Consider the following 17284-nt stretch of genomic DNA (forward strand, 5'->3'; position numbering starts at 1 on the left):
TTTTTTTCATCACAACAACATTTGATTAGCTGGGATTAACTAATATCCACATCAAAACTGAATCCAACCTCTTCACGAACCTGCTAATCACACCAAACCTTGTTTTTCATTTTAGTGGTATTAATGTGTTTTCTACCATTTGACATGGTGAAAATTCACTACATAACAAAGTGAATATTGGATCCAACTAAATGCCACTAATTTGATATGTTATTTTACATAAAAAATGGGGCAAATTGGGTCAAGGTTTGTGTAAACTTGATCAGATGACTCCTAAGTAGATTAAGCAATCGATATGGTGAATTTATGTGCGATTGCAGACTGCTTGGCTTGGGTTTTGGTGAAACCAGCCCGAAGCAATTGTGAATTGGTTGGTTGGACTAGTGTAGATGCTCTTTTGATCTGCACTCATGTTTTTCATAAAATTTTTAACTGAACCATGTGCTTTTGCTTGTGTCTTTGCTCAAATTAAGTTTTAAGAATAAAATATATTTTTGTTGTTATTGAAAATCATAATACAAATATATATTGTTTTTTGTTGCAAGAATGTTTATACTTCTGACTTTTGTAACTATTAAACAAACTAAAATTCTGTAGCTCTTTCTTGTTACAAAAGTGTGTTGAAGATCTAATTTTTATACGTGATTATGCAAACTGAAATCTCTTTATTCATTTCTATTTTGAATGTGTTAATATATGATCTTTTGTACCTGTTAAAAGAGTTGAAATATTTTCCTCTTTTAGGTACCCACGGGTAAGCATCATGTGGTGGCGATGGATGTATGGATTGAGTATCTCTGGAGCTGGATCATGGATCCTTCTAGTCTTGGGACTTGTGTGTTTTGAGACTTCTACATGTTATGTATTTTGTTGTTTTGTAACTGAGTTATGTATAAATGAATTGTCTTGTGAATGAAATACTCTGAGTTAGTTCTGTGGAGAATACTCTCTTAAATCAATTTTCACAAGCCTTGCTTCTTCCATTGTTTTCAATATCATTTAAAAAAGAAATCCCAAATTTTTGGGTGTATCAATAGTTGTAAGTCTATACGGGTGTCTGGAAATCAAATGTTATATGATATTTGACCCAATTTCGTCTTTGATGTAAAGCAAACTTATTCTAATTAATAATCAAATGCAAATTCATTAGATTTTTTTTACATGAATTTGATTGACATGCATATACAAATACATGTAATTAGTTGGATTCGATTTTACTCTTTTTTTTTCATTCGACTATAATTAACCAATATCTCAATTGGATTTAAATAATGCTATATCCTGCTCAAATATGAATGGTTTACATTTCCAGCTTATACTCGATAACTATGCATTTATTACATGTTGGAAAGAATAAGTTTCTCAACATGCCCACGTGAATACATCTGGGCAAATTGGAGTCTTATACTTTGCTTGGTATCTTGAAATCAGACTCATGGATTTTAAAAAGACATTTCACGACTCATATTTTTATTGAAATTGTATAACGAAGATTAGAAGTTAATTTCATAGTTAAAATGCATATGGATTATATGACATTTTTGCTTATGTTATCATATAATAGGTAATGTGCTGATTGGTAACCCCTTCATATATATCTCACAGCCAACTCAAATGGGCTATGATTGGGAGCATAGCGTTAGAGATTGACAATACCCAACATCGAAGTTTGTTTGGGAGAAAGCAAGACAAGACATCTGAGGGCATCATTGCAAAGAGCTCTTGAATCGATTTTCCCAAACCAATAACCACTATGAGCATGTTTGGAAGCAGAAAAACATTAGGAAAAGTTAAAGTATGGAAAAAATATTTGTAAATTTTCCATTAATCCCAAAAGAGAGAATTTTCATTTTTTTTTCTAAACACTTAGATTCTTTATAAGAAAACTCCCTACACATAAGGGGAGCAGTGGAAGAATTTTTCTTATCAAAAGATTTTTCTTTTTATTAGGGAAACCCCTCACCCTCAAAGCATCACATTCCATAGGCTGCCACTTTGTTGGCTTCCTCTATCTTCATCTTCCTCCCCTGCACTTTCATTTTCCCAAACCAAGGAAGCAGAAAAATATTAGGAAAAGTGAAAGTATGGAAAAAATATTTGCAAAATTTCCATTAATCCCAAAAGAGAGAAAATTAAAAAAAAAGTTTTTCTAAACACTTAGATTTTTTATAAAAAACTTCCTACACATAAAGGAGCAGTGGAGGAATTTTTCTTATCAAAAGATTTTTCTTTTTAATTTTAATTTTAATTTTTCAACCACACAGCACCCTAATGACTTTTGACACTTTCAGCCCGTTTTTCTATGTGCTACAAAGAATTGAAAATTTTCATTTGAAAAAGTTTTCATATCAAAACTTTTCATAAGTAAATTTTTGTTTTCCTACAAAATTAATTTTCTTACTTTCAAACATGCTGTATAAGGAGGTGGTAGTTTTCAACTGCCACAATGATGCCCATCTTCTACGTGCACTCAATTCTCTCAATTCTTTGACAATTATGACAAGTTTGTTGGAATTGACAAAGGATAGTTTTTCAAGTCCCTGTTGACAGTAGGGATGCCATTGATTGGGGCTGGGATGGGGAACAAGGCCTTCACTCCCGTCCCGTCTCAAAATCCTGCCCTCCATCTTTGCAAGGGTTTTGATTTTAACTTTCATTCCTGCTTCTATCCCCGCTTCATGTCTTTCATTTTCGATCCAAACTGAGTGAGGCGGGCGAGGCCTGTTTCCCCCTCAGTCCATTGCCATCCTTAAAGAAGGATTGGGGATGGAGGCAAGGTGGGGATGGGGGTGGAGTGGGGGAAAGTTTAAGCCCATCCCCACCTCCATTCCCCAAAGGGTTTTGATTTTAACCTCCATTCCTGCTTCCAACCTCGTTTCATGTCCTCAATTCTCAGTCCAAACAGGGCGAGGTGGGGCCTGTTACCCCTGGTTCACTGCCATCCCTGCTTGAGGCCATCCTTAGTTGACAGTCCCATCAACTACGTTCATTGAAAAGATGGATCCATGTGTTTTCAGCGTCAAGGTGACGTAGTAGCTGAGCAAGGACTCATCGTCTCTATCCTTTTCCAGGGAAGAAGGAACCTTTTCAAAATCATTATTTTTTTTTTTTACTGGAGGGAGTTTATCGTTCCTTTCCCCCGACTCCCGCCTTCCCCAGTGAGCCAAGAACCATCAAAAGCAACAAACTGTTTATGATGCTATGATACGCAGTTGAACTTGAAGAAGCCCACGCGATGTATTCGGAGAATCGGAGGGTTGACCTCTGAACACCTCTTCCTGCGTTTTAGGGCGTGTTTAAATCCATTGAACTCGCAATCCAAGGTTGGGTCTGGCGCGGTGCCTACTCAAACGAGAGATCTCCGGTCGTCGCCTTTTCTGTGGTAAATCTTGGTCCTGGGTTTCTGTCTTGCTTACGCTCGCCTTCTTGACCTGAGATCCCTAAACTTCAGATCGTACCATGACTATAAAATACTACCTCGGTTCTAACAGGTGCGTTAATCGCCTGGGGAATCAATTTTCAGACATGGCATTAAGAAACAGCAGCAGGATCAGAAGATCTTCAGGCTCCGACATTCGCATAAAGAATCGGAGACGAAGATGGGGAGCGCCAAGGCCGCCCCGGCGGCGGACGCTTCCACAAAGAGGAGGGGCGCCGTAATCAGGGTGTGGCTTGTGATAGACTCGTCGGGGAGGTCGAGGCTCGAAGAGCTCGGGAAGCACCTGGTCAAGCGCCGCACCGGCCTCTCCGCGCGCGACCTTCGGATCCTCGACCCCTTGCTCGCGTGCCCGTCGCGGATCCTCGCCAGGGACAGGGCCATCGTCGTCAACCTCGAGCACATCAAGGCCGTCGTCACTGCGACAGAGGTCCTGCTGCTCAATTCCAGGGATCCTCTGGTTGCTCCCTTCGTTCAAGATCTTCAATCCCGCGTCTTGAGCATGCATTTCTCGCCGCCTTCAGAGGTGATTTCTGTTCCCCCTTTTCTTCCCTACCGCCTCTAATTTCCCTTCTCGAGTGATTAGCTCTCTTTATGGAGTAGCGTAGATTTCAGTTTTGAACTAGAAAGTGGAATAGAAAACATGTCGTAGAACTGTAAGTAAGTAGCAACAGGGGACCATGCTCGTTATCATTATTCAATAGAACAAATAGTAGTGGGGAAGCATAGACACAAATCTTGTTATAGGGATTTTCTCTGCAAAGGAAAATCTTACGATAAATTAAAAAAGATTGTTTTTAGGGAAAATCGCAGGAAAATATCAGTATATATAAAATTTGAAAATACAAGAGCAGACATTAAAGATATAAAAAATATATAACAATATAAATATTGTGATAATAACAGCAATACTTTTTAAAGGATTGTATCAGTTTTTGAATATCTTGCGATGTACTTGCCAGTTTTCCGAAAAAACATGCGATATGTGTGACTATGTGGGGAAGCATGTTCATGATCGTTATCTTAACCACTGTCACACATATTGCCAACATTTTGACAATTTCATGATATTTTTTATACAGAAAATGCTATATTTTCAAAAAATCACCCATCTTGAAAATGCCATGTTTTCATTGTGACATACTATAACAACAGATTTTTTTGGGGTGTTTTTATATTATTCATAACTTTATTCATATATATATATATATATTATATTTTTCATTCGGTGAGGGTTCCTCATCATAAAAAAATGTATATTTTTCATATACACCGATACTTTCTGAGAAAAAAACAATGTGAACTTTTTCAAAGGCTGGTATAATACCAAAAAATGTGATAAAAGAATCACTTATTTTAAATATCATGTTTTTGTTTGTGAAATTAACTTGATAAAACATTTTCTGGTATTTTTTATTATTTATATTTTTAATCATGTTTTATATATTTTATATGTTTATATATATCCATATTTTTTTGAGATTTTCTTGAGAAAACAAAATTTTTTGAGATTTCATTGTCTTTTAGATGATGAGATTTTCCCAAGAACAATATTTGTGACTGTATTTTAACCAGTTTGTGCTATACTTTGATTTTGTAGTCCATTGCAGTTTCAATTCCTTGGCCATTGAATCACAGAATCGGATATCTGTTTGAATTTGTGCGTCATTTTTTTTGGCAATCTTCCTCTCTTTTGTTTTTTTCTTTTTTATAATCCAAAGTCCATGAGTTTTAACTGCAGCCTATTGAATCAGAGTTTAAGCCATACAATTGAGCAAATTTTCTTGTGATTTTGGAAAACAAATTCCTGGTGACAAGTCAATCCTGAACATGTGGTTATCCATGTTGGAATTCTAATTGCGGAATCCAAAACAATGTTGTAATTATCGTATCCGAACCCATATCGGAAGGGCTAGCGATACGGGTGTATCTTATCATATCATAAGACACGAGAAAAAAATCCTATTTTAAAAATTACAAAAAATAAAAAATACACAAAAAATAAAAAATTTCTAAAAATAAAAAATTTCTAAAAAATAAAAAATCTAGAATAAAATAAAAAAAAATCAAATTTAAGCATTATGAACAATTAAACATACACATGTACTATTATAACATGTGAAATGATATCATAACATACTAACTAACAAAAACAAAAGGTTTACTTACTATTAAAGAGACAAATTAGATAACAAACAAAAGAAAAAGGTTTTGAGTAAATAAATTATAACAATCACATAATACAAAAATAAAAATAAAATTCAAAATAACTGAATATCGTATCGTATCACATTAAAGATTCAGGGGGCATATTGTATCGCATGGACCAGCAATATTGCAATGCGACGTATCATATCGTACACTATATCACAGGGATTCGGCCAGACAGGTACCGCACCCGCGTCGATGCGACGCGATGCGGGTGCGGCACCCGGTGCGGTCAACCCGACCCTGGGTGCGGTCAACGCACCCAGGGTCATTTTGATACATTTTTTTGATTTTTTTTTTTAATTTTGCCCTATGAAATGGTACAAGGGTGATTCTTTGGACAAATCAGAGGTGCCGGAAAAATGCAAAGGGTGTTTTGGAAGGGGTGTTGTTTTAGAGTTGATACCTGGGGATTTGAAGGCAATAGGAAAAGGTTGCAGAGTCCTTGTTGCAGTAGCTCCTGCTGCAACTGCACCACCGGGGACATCGTATAAATCACTCGACCTGCCCTCACTGTTATAAAAGGTGGGGCTGTTGTCACAACGGGAGAAGGGAGGCATCCTAAAGGGGAACGCATCGGTGCGAGACAACTTTTGAGGCGCCGGACTAATACCTTCCCTCTCTTCACCACCAACTCCTCTCTCCCCGTCCTCAAAACCACCACCATCAACACCAACACGAACACCACAAAAAAAAGAACACCACCACCCACCACCATTAAAACCACCAAAAAAAGAAGAAAAATACTACTTTTTTCTTAAGGAAAATACACAAAAAAACCTTGCTTTTTCTTTTTATCAAAAGTCAGCAAACCAGACCACAAACAGAAAACAACTCCCCTCTGAAGCCACCAACCTAAAGGGAATCATTCAAGGCCAAGGCTGCTGCTGTGCCTGCACTACTACTGCCCCGGTCTCTGATGCGCAACCAATCTCCCCCTTTCATCCTTCGCTGCTTCCCATGCTTCCAACATTCGGCCTTTGGGACAAATTAGTAAAGCTAACGCTGCTGCCCCTTATTACTTCAAATCACATCACACTAACCCTTTACATGTCTCGAGTGTTGCACCCAACCAGGGTTGGGGACTCTAACCAAAGTTCCTTCACATGATGCACTAACTGATTGCCCCCAACTAGTCTCACCTCCACTTCCAGAAGGAAAAAGCGCAAAACACAAAATCTCCAAATATCTTATTATATGCCATAAAGAAATCTAAAAATGTAAAGGTAGAAAAGATGGCTGGAGGCGGTACGGTCACGGAAACAGAGGTCAAAACTAATAAGATATTGACTGGTGATTTTAAAGCTCTAGTAATTACATCCTGACCAAGGAGATACAATGATATTCTACTTAAATTAAACTAATGGGTCTTGGTTTGATCTTCTTTATAACCATTACAATAAAAAAAATGACGTGAGCACTTGATGTGGTGAAATGAGGTTTGTGGGTTAGAGGGGAAAGGGCGGGCAGGTAAGGTCAAGGCCGTGCCCGGCCAGTTAATTATTTTGCTAGAAAGTGACGTGAGCGTAGCTGGTGGTGGTATTGATTAGGCCTTGCCCGGAACAGAACATATATATATATATATATATATATATATATATATATATATATATATATATATATATATATATATATATATTTTAAATTGTTTTTTTTGCCGCACCCCCGCACCCGGGTTTTTTGGAAGTGCCGAATCCCCGCACCCGCACCCGCACCCGCACCCGCACCCGCACCCATGTGACTTAGATCGTACGATACTGACAACACTGATCCAAAGTGCAGCTAATCCAAACACAAGTCAGCACCAGTAGTAATACGTACCACCACGATTCAAGTTGTAAGAAAATTAGGATTGTATATTTTGATTCGGTATTCCAATGAAGCACTGTTTGAGAGTCCTGAATTGTAGGTATGTTGTGGTTTCCTCAGTGCTCTCATGCTCTCAGACTGTTTGGGAGCAGTTGTGTTGCCAAAACACTGCATTGGGAATGACATTGGCAGCCCCAACACCAGATTTCAATGCCACTCACAGAGGATGTTTTCGGTAGCTTCATCCTCAATACCACATGTTGGCAAAATCATATTTTGGCAAGACATTGGAATGGTGTTTCCATTCCAATGCAATTCTCCCAAACAGAGCCTAAATGTACCAAGATATTTTGATTTCAATTTGGGTTTGATGTGGAAGTAACATCCAGCATTTGTCCGTAACATATTTCTCCTATTTGCAGCAGTAGTTGAATAAGAAATATTTTTGCAATTAGCTAGAGCATACTTATATCTTATCATGTGATATGAAGTGCCTTAGTCTATTACCCAATAGCCAAGAGAAGAGTGACTACTTGACAAAGGGGCAAAAGTAGGAGGAAAAATAGTAGAAGCTGCAATTTCTGAAGCATCTGGTTGGAATAACATATGTTTGATCTGATCAAGAGTCTATGAATATTTCATATCACCAGCTTTCGAAGATAATGCAGCGGCTGAGAAAATTCTGGTAGAAGCTGCAGCTGAACTTCGGTGCTTGATAACCTTTATCCACTAGTTAAAAAAACCATTGAAGTCAGCTGCTCCTATCCTTTTCCTTCCAGTATTTGGATGTATTATGTCATATGATCCAACTGTTTTGAGCTAATTGCATCTGATTGATGACACCTCTGTTTTAATGAACTGCTGTTCTAGCATTCACATGTGATTCCACATCCAATCCAAGTCATTGTTTGTGTCAGCAAAATCTCTATCACTATATTGATGAACCCTAAAACCTTTAGTTTGATCCCTTGTGCATCAAGTTCAGCCAGAAATTGTGTCATTGAGTGCTAGATCAAGGAAGAATAGCAATTATAGCACTATCTTAACATTACCTTCTCACCTTTTTTCTTTACTTTTCTCACACTTCCTTGGTAACTTCATTAAAATCAGTACATCCCATGTTTGTTTCTTTGCTGAATGACATTCATGAGTTGATTTATTTCCTTGAAGAATGCGACAAATCTTTTTTTGATACTTGTTGAGGGGAAACCCCGGTTCAGGTGGTGGGTCCTGGGAGAGATTGACATTCTGCCGTACGACCCACCCCCGAGCGGTTGAAACCCCTCGGCCCCTCCCCCTTGCCTACCATGGAGCTTGCTGAGTTTGGCCTTCAAGGCAAGGGATGTACACCCAGGTATCAAACTCGTGACACCCTTCAACTTGAATGCCTTAAGCTGACCCAGCTAACTAGATGTGTGGAGCCCTTGTGGGCAAACAAGGCAAATCCTGTATCTGTAAATCTTTGAGTGTATTCCTGCAGCAATGTTGTTAAGGTTGTGTAGGGTTATTCGATTTCCATAAGAACAAACTTGATCATAAGATAACTATTGTGTCAAAAGAATTGGCATGGCATCAAGGGTTCGGTTTTAGCTGAATTTTTATATTCAAAGAATGCCAGTTTTCTTTCTTCAGTAAGTTTACTAGTAAATTTGTTTTCAGCATAATAGAGACTCATTTTCCAAATTGATAATTTGGGTGTCTTAAGAATTGCATTTTTTTCTCCAGGGAAATGAGAGCACTAAGGAAAACATAGACCTCATGGACAAGGAGGCATTAGGATCTGCTAAAACTGTTGATGACTCTATGTTAACCAGTCTTCCTAGGGCAAGAAACTCAAGAAGGTTACAGGTAACCTCCAAAACTTCTGGTGATATAGCCAGTATGATGTGGAAGAGCCATCGACTCATGATGGACAAGGCAAGAGATGGAATTTCTAAGATGTTGCCTTTTGAGTTCGGGGTGCTAGAAGTTTGTCTTGAATCTCTTTGCAGGTGCCTTGAATCTGAGGTATGTTTATTAACCTTGCTTATGATAACCTGGTATTTTCCTAGAAAAGTTTACAGGTCCCTTTGAAAATGTAGTTGAAATGCTATGATATGATTACCACTTATCTTTTATCAGCTTATGGAACTAAGTATATTTATATGTTTTAAGTCCTGTATCTTTTCTTAGCAAGATCGGTTCATCTGTTCCTTTTGGTAGTTTATCAGTACAAGGTAACATTAAGGCAGCTTTTACTTATTTTGATTGTTGAAGGTATGCTAATATGATTGAACTATCTTTACCTTTAGACAGACATGGTTCACAGTGCCCATGAAGCCAATCCGCTTGGTTTAAATTGACTATACTTAAAATGAAAGTTTTTGGGATCAAACCCATTATCTGTGTCTAGCAAACAGGGGATTTTTAAAACCAAGTAGAGGTAGAAACACTATTGAAAAAGTTTAGCTATAGGAGAAAGGTGATGTAAAAAACCTTGGACTCGTGCCGAACCTTGCCTCTTAGACAAAATTTAGGTTGCTTAAGGTTTAAGCAATATTAATTATTTTGTATAAATCTATGTGCATTTGTTATAAAGATTTCATGTTTTACATTGAACCTATGCTCACTCAAGTTGACCAACCTAACATAACCCAACACTCAAAAGTTGAACCTGGTACAAGCCAAAAGGAATTCAAACAAAAAAATGCATTTGGATTTTGATTGCAATGACTGGTTGCACTGAGACCACAACTATTTGGTTTTAATTTTGAAACTGATTAGGTATATGCACTTACCAAGTTACTATAAAAAACAAATAATGACTCATCCACTCGGTCTAAATCAAACTGATTAGGTATATGCACTTCAGGTAATTATTTTCTGATTTTCGTAATTATCTGTATATGTCTGTCGACTGTGCTCAATTTATTTTTGTGTTTCAGGCTTCCACATTGGAGCAGGAAGCATACCCAATATTGGATGAACTGACATCTAAAATCAGCACGCTTAATCTGGAGCGAGTTAGACAGATTAAAAGTCGTTTAGTTTCTATATCTGGACGTGTGCATAAGGTAAGCTTGATTTCATTTTAAAGTCATGCCTCTAGTTTAGATAAAGCCAAGACGAGCACACAAAATATTAGTACCACATTTATTAGAATTTTAACTAGGTTCTCTAACAGTCCCCATTAATGAAAAGTTTTAGGGCCTTAAAATTTCAGGTAAAAAATTGTAAATTGTTTAGAATTTGAAAAGGGATTTTTTTGAAACACCATTCTTCTTATACTGTAAATACTAACTGGCAGTGAGTGAACCAGTTTCCTATGACCAGCAAGTATTGTGGTGTTGAAGGATTTCACTAGCAGCAACTATGTATTGGCTTATGATCTTTCTTCATAAAATAAAACTATGGGAAAAATGATAACGTGTCGATCATTAATTTCTGTTGCCATATGATGATTTTGTTGGAAGAATCTATGTTGGCAATATTGAATGCCTAAACCTTTGGAAGTGTCTAGCTGATAGTGAGCATCTTTTGAATGTGAGAATTTATTGTATTTGTGAATAGATCATTCTTGCTGGAGGAATTCTTCAAGGCTGTTTGGGTATTCATAGGGCACTTGAATTACTTTCCTCGAGTCAAAATCCCTGTCATATTTATCTCAGCACTTTCATGGGGTTTGTTCACAAATTAACCTTTTCACTACTATCTTATAAATATTAAATGGATAACTATTTAAATTCAAAAATTAGTTCTTTTTCTTTTTTGATAAGAAAAAAATTTGTTCTTTTTCAAGTAGCATAGATGCATAAGCAGCCTTAGTTATCTGAAATTGATTCTTCCTTGATAATGTCTAAAAAGCACGTGTACATCAGCGTTATTTTCACTATATAAAGTCTTCAACCTTTTTTTACTTAAATTCTGGATTGTAATGAAACTAATGAAACACATTTTCTCATAGTAAACTATTTAGATAGTACTGATATTTCATTCTTTCATCAGTTCATTTTGTCTTAGCATCTTTTTTTGATATGAAAGAAAATATTGTAGTATTCAATGTACCATTAAGAAATACACCAAAAGATCTTATAGTAAATTATTCAGACAGTACTGACATTTCATTCTCAAAAAATTGCTGCTAGCTTCTGTGACATTTTTTTTGCAAAATTTTGTGCCTCTCTGTTTTGCTCTAAGAGACAACTAATTGCATGTATGGAAATCTTTTCATGTTTAATTAGGTTAGAGATGAGCTTGAGCATTTACTGGACGATGATACACACATGGCTGAGATGTATCTGACTGATAAGCTTTTTCATCCTGAAGTGTGTGAGATCTCCTCAAATGATGATTTAGAGAATGACGCATGTTCTCTAGATGATGAAAGGCAAGTTTGTAGTGCGTTGCTTCTATTTGATGTGTGCAGTTGATAAATCTTCTCATATTAATGAATTGTCTTTTTTAAAGATCTCATATTTGAATTGAATAAATTATCTTTTAAATTTTCTTCTCAAGTTAGACTTCAAATGTGATACATATAAAAAGGCACTAGCTTTTATGTAGGTTCATTTTTAAATGTTCATTTGTCGGGATCTCCTTTAAATTGAATGCCATCTATATGCATAAGCTTTATTCAAGTAATTAATTTTAGCTTGTAGTTCTTTTTATTTTACCATAACCACTCCTAATTTTCCTTTGTCACTCTTGTATAGGTGTATGTGTTTTTTTTCTCTTCTGGCATATCTATGTGCATAAAAGTGGGAACTCATGCCTGCCAGCGTTAGTTATAGACTTATCATTCATTCAAGAATCCATACTTTTGTAATAAACAATTAGATGCATGCTTAAATCATGATAAGGGCCACAAAAATACCTATAGGGCAGTTTAAGATTTCCAACTCCAATCTGATTAAGAACACATGGTAGAAACAGTGATATATACACTTTATTAATATGGATATGTAAGGCTAGTAATATCATTTAAATTTCTCCAGTTTTTTTGCATTGAGGGAAACTTTGTCTGGACCTGCAGTATTACGACCCTAATACTGTTTACAGATATAATAATAAAAGGAGACACAAAGGTGTCATTTCATGCCATTAGCGTTTCTTTCTGTATTCTCCATTTGTTCCCATGATTTCATTGCTACCTGTAGTAAAGGTGGAAGGGTGCATCATATTACTGTTTCCTGGGAGCTTTTGGAACACTGATGGTAAAGCATTATAAACGGCTTCAGTAGAGTTCCCCTTACAAAATTAGTGTCTTTCACTTGTTGGATGATATGCTTTGCATTATTATCTTTGTGATTGCAGGGATGAGGATCCTAATAGCATCAACAAGAAGATGAAAAGTGTCAACAAAATCTCAAGTGTTACTAAATTTCAGATTGAAGATTTAGAGATGCTCTTTGAAGCTTACTTCGTGCAAATAGATGGAACCTTGAACAAATTATCAACGGTAGAGACTCTATCTATTAGTGATGGGAAATGATCTTTTTAACTGGTCTATCTATTTATTTCCTGAATGTTTTCTTAGCTATTTATCATCAAGTAATATAAATATTAAACATGAGCAAAGACATAAATGCCCTAAACTGTAAGCAATGTACGAAACCTAAAAAGGTATAGCTGTGTCGGGACATTGACTGTTCATGGTGAAACATATAAAATCTAGAAAAGTAAGGCCACATGAAAAGTTCAGCTAAGTGAAGATCTGAGTGCACCAATGGCAAAAGATATATTGCTCTCAGAATACTACAGCTGAACATAATGAGTCATAAATTATAAATGTAGACAGAAAAACACATCTTTAGGTGATTCTTATGGACTGCAACAGTGGTAAATGCTATAGCTTTATGGTATGCTTCAATAGAAGACAATCACATGTTATTGGGATCTTCCCATGCAAGAAACAATAGAATATCCTACTAATATATATAATCTTTTAGTCAAGTAATGACTAAAATATAACTGAGAATTCTCTGAGGACACAAAATGTTATTTGTAGGTTTATGAAGCTCTATACTTGTCTATTCTTCATGTAAAATGGGATTTTTTTTTTGTTCCTATCTTTTCTTATTGTGGTTTGCTTTGGGTACATTTCTATCACAAACATGGATTGTAAAAATGCATTTTTAAAGAAAATATAAATATAAATATATAACCAGTCTGCTTATTATTTTAATGTCATCAAAGTTTTCTGGCATTTAACCATGCATATTTGCTCCCAAGGGGGCCACTGTTGGTTTGTTTTCTACACAACTATTAATCAACGTATTCTGTTTTGCTAGTTAATGGAAATATTTACATCTAACAATTGCTGAAATGATTATATTTTTTTCATGAAGTTGAGAGAATATGTCGATGATACCGAGGATTACATCAACATTATGTTGGATGACAAACAAAATCAGCTATTGCAGATGGGTGTGATCATCAGTACAGCAAATTTGTTATTAGGTGCAGCTATAGGTGTTTCAGGCACATTAAGCATTAATATCCATATCGGTCTTTTTGATACTGGTATGACCCAGTTCATGCAAACCACTCTTGGTACTGTAGGTATTACTGTAGTTTTATACTTGATGGCCATGGTCTGGGGTAAAAAGAAAGGATTGCTAGGGTAGCTAATGTATATTGTTCAGCTGGACTGCCACAGATGATATTTGAAACATATGTATTGTAGTAGACAATTCAAAAGCATTCTTCTGTTTTCATTTATTTCTATTCTTATTTTTGTTTTAAATCTTAGATACTTTAGTCAGGCCCATGAACAAACCCTTTCTGTTCATGTTGTATATTCCATAAATTCAGAGAAAACAAAGAGTTCAGTCATTCACAACTGGTTGAGATTGATATTCAAATATTCCTTCTTAGAATATATTGATTTGACACTGTAAGAGGACCACCACCCAATAGCATGTTGCCATCAGAAGCAGAACTCTGTATTTCTTCTAGAAAATCTCCCAATTGTTCTAGATAAGGTTGCAAGCAGGTTGGATTCAGGAAGGGGATTTTGCAAATTTTGGCTGTCCTGGATCCGAACCCCCAATGTATTTTCTGATCCAGAATCAGAACAGTTTTCATTTCTAGAGACTAAAAAGAGATTCTTTAACCAGAAACAGTTCAGTTTAAGTGGAGGATGCCTATCCCAAAGCTTTCACAACTCAATCATGCACATTTGGGTGACCATCTATTATTTAGTCCTAAAGTTCTATGACTTGCAATTTAAAATTTTCAAGATAACCTAAGGATTGAGAAAAACTTGCAAACTTGATTTCCTCATTCAGATACATTTGGGAATACACAGTTAACTCTAGCTGCGTATGAAACAGGAACAATGTGTAAGAAGCTAGCATCTAACTGGCGTTCAAATTAAAACTCAAGTTCTTTGCCTTAACATTCTACAGTTGCTTGACAGATTTGAATAACACCAACACAATCTTTCCGTTTTGGCCAGAACTCAAAAGATGTTACATGAGAATGAAGCCCAGGGCCTCAAACAGGTCAGTTCTGAGCTGGGACCTGTTTTTGGACCAGGATTCAGGTCAGCATCTGTCCCTACACAGGCAAAGCCAACCAAAGCAGATCATTTTTAGCAAGTCCTATATGTAAAGGATTAACCAGATCTGGGATTTGATGTATGTATGGATGTGGATGGATGATAGTAAGTGTGAACCTGCACTGATCTGACTTGGAGAACCTGAGGAATAATAAGAAATGTGCCAAACACTGGATCGATCCATCCATTGACTGGCTGGATAAAACCATAGTTCTGACATTGCTAAATACTAAATTAAAAAATGTATTGATTGTTTTGACTTCTTTTCCAATATGCCTTATAATATTAAAATATGTATTATTGCCATTTTTATAGCCTATAGCTGTATTCCATATCACAGAGAGAGAGAGAGAGAGAGAGAGAGAGAGAGAGAGAGAGAGAGAGAGAGAGAGAGAGAGAGAGAGAGAGGCTCCGTTTGGAAACTGGTAGTTGGAGGGAGATTATGCATCTGAAAAAGTGGCAGCTATCAATTTCATTCTTTAGTGTTAATCTCTCCATAACCACCAAGAATGGGCAATTGGATCTCCTTGCCTCAATTCTCTTGCATTTCTTAATGCCTGCCCAGCTGAGCCATTAACTATAATTGAGATGGAAAGGACAGTGACACATGTCATAATCCTGCTGGTTTAAGTTTCATTGAATCCCAATCATCTTAATGATTGTTCAAGAAAGTTTCACTCTAACTCTGTTATAAGCTTTTGCTAAATCCATTTTCAAACAGGCTACGGTGCTCCAGGAGCACGTACTCCTACATAGTAGAAATCATAGTTGTAGGTTACATCTTTTCAATCAAACCTTATAGATGTACTCAACATAGTTTATTTAAAACGAACCAATTTTTTGGACAAAAAAAAAGACTTTAAGTCATGAAATTTTGGTTCATTGTGAGCTGTTGATTCTTGAAGATCTTAAAAAAACTACATGTATGCCATAATCACATGATCCAAAACTTGTTTTACACTAAATAATTATTGTAGATCATATATATAGGGTCTGATCAACAAAAACAGCTAATTTTTTTTGAAAATTTAAAGCTTCTACAAGGTGAGACCGTGGGAGTAGGTGCTTCAGGAGGACTAACTAACTAACTAACTATATATATATATATATATATCCACGTTGGGAGAGAGCGAAAGAATTCCCGTGGACGTAGGTTCAGGTCAGAACCCAATTGTGTCTCACTCTCTGAAACTCTATAAGAAACTATTTTGTGCCGGATCTGGTTATTTACATTCCCATTTCTGATCGCCATATATTTGCTCTAAATCCAGATCCGTCCTATCTCATTGTATATTATTCAAATCCACACTCATATTTGGATGTACAAATCAAAATTTAGTTTTTGGTGAGGATCAAGAACAATCCGGTTCATGTTCAATCCATTTGCATCCTAACAGCCACTAAAGGACAAAAATGCTTTCGGATATGGTTAACCCAAGCCCAACACTATTCCCTTTTCAAATATGTCCGTATATGAGTCCGGATCTAATTGAGAACTTGTTTCAAAGTTTTAGACCTGCTTCGGATTTGGTTCTAAAATACTCGATAGCTAACAATATAATGGCTAACTCCTGCTCCTGCTCCTGCTGGTTTAAGTAGGAAAAAAGGTAAAAGAAATCGAGTTATTATTGATTTGACAATTATTTTTACATACTAAAACCCGATCTCTCATTGTGACGTACATGACTTGCTTTGGATACGAGCTTTTTTGACACAAAATTTGCCATTAATAGGTAACACCTGTTGTTTTCTACGTGGAGGTAGGGTTAGTCCAGAATTTAGATAGATTTAATTATTTTTCACCCACACAATCCTCCTGATCTACGTATGAATAAACTTATCATGTTGCTCCATATTGTACCTAAGCCTTCCCACCCAGGTATCTGGGTGCCTTTAATTGGTGGGCTCCTTTGGGTGCTGGTGACCTCACATGGGGCAGCCGCCGCAGGCTCGTTAAGTGACCTGGTTCTCAGTGAGGGTTTCTCGACACACACACATTATATATATATATATAACCCATACCTTCAAACAGGTAAAGTGTTAGAACATTTTCAGACACTTGTGTGTTGTTGTGCAGTGCTTTTACTTTTAGCGGCAGTCTTGAGTGCTGCTAAATCTATGGGTAAAAAAGCTGAGCTTTAGCGGCAGTTAGCTAAATGTAATATCGTGCTTTTCACACTTAGCCAAATTATGATTTTTCAAAAATTTGGCTAAGTTTAGAAGAAAAATTGTTTGGGGCTTGGTTTTTAGACTAATGTCTTTGAGTCTAGGCTTAGCCTAGGTTCTTATCA

General features: G+C 36.4%; 1 protein-coding gene across 2 annotated transcripts; it reads left to right on the forward strand.

Annotated features, from left to right (window-relative positions):
- The first annotated feature begins 3491 nt into the window (after window positions 1-3491).
- LOC149829058 (magnesium transporter MRS2-F-like) lies at window positions 3492-15011 on the forward strand. Of its 2 annotated transcripts, none has more exons than XM_090017261.1 (6): window positions 3492-3962; window positions 9179-9460; window positions 10378-10506; window positions 11674-11819; window positions 12746-12890; window positions 14892-15011. In XM_090017261.1, the coding sequence occupies exons 1-6, from the start codon at window positions 3600-3602 to the stop codon at window positions 14910-14912; spliced, it is 1086 nt and encodes a 361-aa protein (XP_089873387.1). In that variant the 5' UTR covers window positions 3492-3599; the 3' UTR covers window positions 14913-15011. The 2 variants fall into 2 exon arrangements, with proteins under 2 accessions (XP_089873387.1, XP_089873386.1); XM_090017260.1 differs by lacking the exon at window positions 14892-15011 and adding an exon at window positions 13780-14159.
- Window positions 15012-17284: the final 2273 nt, after the last annotated feature.

The sequence above is a fragment of the Nuphar pumila genome, chromosome 9 (genome assembly GCF_984573655.1).
Source record: "Nuphar pumila chromosome 9, dmNupPumi1.hap1.1, whole genome shotgun sequence".
Lineage (NCBI taxonomy): Eukaryota > Viridiplantae > Streptophyta > Magnoliopsida > Nymphaeales > Nymphaeaceae > Nuphar > Nuphar pumila.